Source organism: Fistularia commersonii, chromosome 2, assembly GCF_037954325.1.
Source record: "Fistularia commersonii isolate RoL2024-O1a breed Wild chromosome 2, RoL_Fcom_v1.0, whole genome shotgun sequence".
Classification (NCBI taxonomy): Eukaryota; Metazoa; Chordata; class Actinopteri; order Syngnathiformes; family Fistulariidae; genus Fistularia; species Fistularia commersonii.
In genome coordinates, this window is record NC_141285.1 from 21765179 (window position 1) to 21770966 (window position 5788).

General features: G+C 48.4%; 1 protein-coding gene across 1 annotated transcript in view; it reads left to right on the plus strand.

Moving 5' to 3' along the window:
• camkmt (calmodulin-lysine N-methyltransferase) overlaps nucleotides 1-4875 on the plus strand; it is a 111948-nt gene extending 107073 nt beyond the window's left edge. The window contains exon 11 of the mRNA XM_086172823.1: nucleotides 2785-4875. Coding sequence (XP_086028949.1) covers nucleotides 2785-2883 — 99 coding nt within the window. The 3' untranslated portion in view covers nucleotides 2884-4875. The remainder of the gene's footprint in view (nucleotides 1-2784) is intronic.
• Nucleotides 4876-5788: the final 913 nt, after the last annotated feature.

Consider the following 5788-nt stretch of genomic DNA (forward strand, 5'->3'; position numbering starts at 1 on the left):
GGAATATTCTGGGCCGGAACATTCCCTGGACTCACAACACACACACACACAAGCCTGGACACTGAGATGCAAAACACACTCAAGAGACTGCCGGCTAGCAGGCCCCGGCGTGCGGTGGCTGTATGTGTGTGTGTGTGTGTGTGAGTGTGTGTGTGTGCAGGCGCGCACGTGCACACGCAGCGACAGGCAGACAGGACTAGCGCGTTATCCTCTTATCCCCACTGTTGTGGAATAGAGAGGCGAGCAGCTGGAGGGACTGCAAGCAGCCTGATAATGCCAGCGCTATTTTCTAACCCGCCATCTTAATCTTGTTACTCAAATGGTTGTGAAGCGAGAGTCATGAATTTTAATTTTTTTTTTTTTTTTTTCTCTCAAACACACGCACGCACACACACGTGCCGGTGCACGCGCGCACACCCCGGTTTCTCTCACTTGCACAAACAGTATCCCCACTGTGCTCGTGCACTCACACTCCTTCCGTCTTCATCCCCCCCCCCCTATCTTCCCATTTCCTACATCACGACCCACTTCTCTATTTATTCAAGCCTGTCCTTCTATCCCTCCCTCCACTCGGCTCTCCATCCGACCAATCCCTCGTTCTCCCTATCCTAATCCTGCCGAGAGAGACCCCTAGACATCCGGTTCATCCGCCACCCCACACACACACACACACTCACACACACCCCCTCGGTGTGGCGCTGGTCGGTGCGAAACTCGGGAGCGGGAGGAATATCCGGGCGAAATGAGCGCACAATAGAGGGAGACGGGAGCTGGGGTGAAAGTGGCAATAAAATAAATGACTTGCACCTTGGAAAAAGAGGGTGTGTGTGTGTGGGGGGGGGAGAGAAGAAGAAAAAAAAAAGGAGAGAAAAGATTGTGGGGGCGCTGGAGTGGGGAGTCGGGTTGAGAGCCGATTTAGCCAGCCACCCATGAAGCTGATTAGGCAGCCTGCGATCAGGAGGAACAGCTTTGCTTGTTAAACTTTTCACCTCTGCGAGCTCTGAGCCCTCGCCGCGTAGAAGGTCCTCCTCCTCCTCCTCCTCCTCCACCTCCACCCCTCCGTCCCCCCATCTATCGCTTCCTTGCACCTTCCGCCTGGTAGAATTTGAATGTGAATGCTGGCCTCCGTCCCCGTAGCAGACTTAGCACAGGGGGGCGAGCAGCTGCCTCTCCACACCCAGCAACGCCTTGGGCTGCCTCTCTCTCTCTCTCTCTCTCTCTCTCTCTCTCGCGCGCTCTCTCTCCGGGGGTCAAAGTTCACCCGGCGGGCAGCGCCTGGAGGGATGGCCACCAGGAGATAACGTGCAAGGTGGGAGGAAAGGGGAAGGGAACGGGCCTCAGGAAAAGGGAGGGGGGGGAGGGGTATTTTATTTATTTATTGATTTATTTTTATCCGAATTAAGTTGGGCGGAGGCGAGGTGGCGTGGGTGAAGGATGGCATCCTCACCCGGGGGGTGGAGAAGGAAGAAGTGTTGTGATGAAATGTGAAAGAAAATCGGAAAACGATTGAGGAAAACGCCTCACGTTAGCAGCTAAGCGCTAGCTGTAGTCGTACAACACGCACGCACACACACGGGTCATGTGACTCCGCCGTTTACGACACTTTTGGGTTTTGCAGTACTGCTAACCTCCCGGTGGTGAACAGATGAGCTTCACGTGCACGGCGGGGCAGCGTGCACGGCGCTGACGGGACAACCCGGGTCAGTCCGAGTTTCTGTTTGTTTTCGGGAGACCTTTTCACACAGCGCCACCCCCGCCTATCCATGTCACACACACACACACACACACACACACACACACTCATAAGCAGCTCCACTAAACTCACTTTCATAAGTCTCTGATCATTTGGCCAGACTCGGAGAAAGCTGATTAGCCGGTGCCCGCGCAACTCGCCAAGTCCGCTTAGCGGGGGCGCTGAGGTGGCATCACATGGGCGGCGAGGGCGGGGGAGGTGAGATCGCTCCTCGGCGACCAGTAGCGGGCTCGCCCAGGAAACGAGCGCCTCGCCGGGATTTGCCGGATCAGTTTCCCCGCCGATCGGTGACGAAAAAAGGAAAGAAGGAAACAAACGGACTTTGCTTTCGGGCGGCGCGATGGCAGGGCCTTCATGGCCGTCGCACAAACCAAACAAAAGCCATATGAATGGTAATGAACTGTTAATAACAAAGTTATACCTCCATTAAATTTCACAGTACAGGGCGTGTTTGACCAGATATTTGTGTGCGTGTGTGTGTGTGTGTGTGTGGAGTAAGTGGAATACTGTTTCTATATTTATGCTTTAAATATTTACATTTTGTCCTCACCTGTGTATGGTGGGGGGGGTGAAAGGGCGAACCTGTGTTATTGAATGTTTATCGTTGCCGTGGAGACCGGGAGTGCAGAAAATGATCGAGACGCTCGATCGGACACCTCGGCTTCAATGCAGCTCAGTCGCAGAATGTATTTTTAAAGTTTAAATAAAGCGAACCTGATGGGGGCGGTTCCCATTTCGGCCAGGATAATAAAGTTTTAAAGTTCAGGTTGCAACAAAAAAAAAAAAAAAAAAAACAAGATACAACGTGGCAGAGGAACGAAGGAAAAAAAAAATCCACACAATTTAGAAGCAGAAAAAGACCCACGATCTTTGTGCAAATAAAATGCTTCAGTTATACCGCTAATATGCACATTAGAGCTAAAGAGCTAATGTTAGCCTCAGCTAACGATGAAAACTAGCGACCCGGCTCGACCGAAGGTCCGTGACAAAGTCGTGTTTCCTGTATTTAATCATTTTCGTGTTCCTCCCAGATGCTGAGTGAAGGGAAGGAGGTGTACGACGAGAACATCCACTACCCGCTCCTCATCACACTGACCAAAGGACCTCCGCCCGTCAACGCCGCACAGTAATCCTACGCAAAGCGCCCGGCGCTCCAGGTGCACGGTGGGGTTGTTTAAGGATTCACCGCCACGACGGCGCCACGGACGGTTTCCCCGCCGATGTCTTCAGAGACCGAGATAAATGTGCGGAAACTCCCGGCGTCGACTCTACGCGCTCTCGCTGTTCATTTGTTCATCTGCGCTGCTTATCCTGCACTCAGGGTCGCTGGGGGGGGCTGGAACCTATCCCAGCTGTCATTGGGCGAGAGTTAGGGGTCGACACTGACCAATCAAAAGGCCTCATATAAAGAAGTGCAACCATTCTCCCTCGCAACCATTCACTCTGTCGTTCATTTGTCAGTTTTGAGACACGCGACCTTTCACATCAGATGTAGAGAGACTTGTAACAATTCATTCATTCATTTGTCATTTTGAGACAATTCACCCTCTCATCTATTTGTCAAATAGACAATCAACCATTTACACATCATATAGCGATGTGCAATGATTCACTCACTCATTCGTTAAGCGGTTAGAGACATACAACCTTGGATTCCTCCAGGATAAGCGGTAGAAGATGGATGGTTGGATGATCTATTCATCGGTCCATCCATCCATCAGACTTTGCGTCGCATCCCTTGCGCAAATACAGTGTAATTACACACGGCATGCATAATCCTGGAAAATGTCCAAAATCACAGAACACACACACACACACACACGCACGGCTCTAATTGTAAGATATGGCGGAAACGAACCATGAAGATTTTGGATTGGATATACTAAACGGAAGTATATAAACGACCAGACGACGAAAGCGAATGAACGAAATAGAAACAAAATAAGAACCAAGGGCGAGAGAACGTGGACGGATGGATGGAGCACAGAGGTAAAAAAAAATGTCGCTCATTCATCCGTTTTATGGTAATTTGTTGATCCGACCTCCTCCTTCTCTTCCATCCTTCCTCTTCATCCCTCCATCTTACCCCCCCCGGCTGCTGTGCCTTGTCTTCTAGATGCGATACCTGTTCTGTCTGCCCCTAGTGGCCATTGGGTGTAACTGCAGGATTTTAGCCTCGGAGGCGCCACGATCTGTCAGATTTACATTCCTCTGCTCACGTCATATTTTTCTACGCCTTTATTTATTCACTTTCCAACAAAACTGTGTCCTTCTTGAAACACACAACCCGCAGCCCGGCCTTATTCAAATGTAATCGTGACCCTGCGTGTTATAACAAAAAAAACATAGTCAAACAATTTAAATGAGAAAAAGCCAAAATGGGAAGTGGCGGTGAGATCCTGCGGTTGCGGCAGCCTGTGCGGCGGTCCTGCCGTCACCATGTTGTCGTCTTTTTCTTCTAACACACACACACACACGAGAGAGGCGTTTTCATCTTCCACTGTGACCTCAGCAGCTATGCAGTTTAACGCAATATACATTGATATTGTCGCGTCACACTGTTGGTTCAATTTGCGACAAAAACGGCGGCGGGGTAAAACTGTGCATGGCCGCTCACTGCGAATTCCCGCCGACTCCCTTCCCGTTCTTCCCCTCTTCCCCCCCCCCCCCCCCACGTCAGCATCCAGACCTTTACCTCCATCCGTGACTTGCTGTGACTCGCGTCGCCGCGCTAACATGGCGACGCCGGCCTTTTTCCAGAAAAAGGGATGGGAATACCGACCGTTTTCCAGGAAAAAAAAAAAAAAAATGGTATTTCATATTCTATGAGTGTCTTGCATTTAGATATTTTTCCAAGTGTGAAATTCTGATATATAGAATACGTGTGGAATTTGTTTTTTCATGTGCTTTTGACTCAAACATGACATCACATTTTTTCATAAATCTGACTGTGACAACGGGAGACGTCCTTTTATTACAGAACTGTAACACTGTAAGAGACATTTCACGTATCGGAAAGCCGGCTTCGCGGCCACGGAGGCCACGGAGGCGAGCGGCGCGCGTTGGCGCAAATGCCGTTCCTCGAGTCCAGGAGACGAGTGAAAATAAACTACTTGAAGAAACATCTTGGGTCGCCTCGCTCTATTATTTCCCGCCGGTTTGTTGGAAACATCCACTTGACGATCCTTTGATTTTACACAGTTTATCAAATAGTTGCTTTCCAAAGAGCCTCACTTCTTTGCCAGTGTGTGTGTTCTCATTTTTCCTCTCCTTACTACACTTTTCTTACATTCCTTAATACATTACACACTTATTACAGTTTCCTCTGCTTAATACACATTTATTACATTCCTCATACATATGCTAATTACACATTTATTACATTCCTTAATACATATGTTTATTACACATTTATTACATTCCTTTTTACATATGCTTATTACACATTTATTACATTTCCTGGGCCCTTTACAGTTTTTTTTTAACCTTCCCTGAAGTGTGTACATAGTACACACTTATTACATTTTCCTTCTTTTATTACGTGTTAATTACATCTCCTGATCATGTGTTTCTGACTCATTTATGACATTCTCCTTTGCTTATTACAAGTTTTCTTACATCCCGCATATGCGTGCTCATTACACCTTTTTTACATCTACCTGTGTTTATTAAATGTTGACTATATTTCCTAATACATTTGTTATTACACATTTATCACTGGTACAGAGCGTGTTGCAACGGTCTATTATCTATAGAAAAAACTAAATATAAAGTAGGCGGTTGTTAAATCGCTCACAGATGTAATAAAGTTTCTTCAGACCCAGATTGGCTGTGACCTGTCTCCAACACAATGGCCTCCCGCGGGCTAAGCTGGTGCCAGACAAGGTAACACACACTCACACACACACACACACACACACATATCAAGCCCGGTCAACAGTCTCCCCCTCCACAGGAATAAAAGAGAGAGGGATAAAGAAGGGAGGGAGAGCAGTACACATCAGCTAATCCGCCAGGCTCACTCTTCTGTTTATC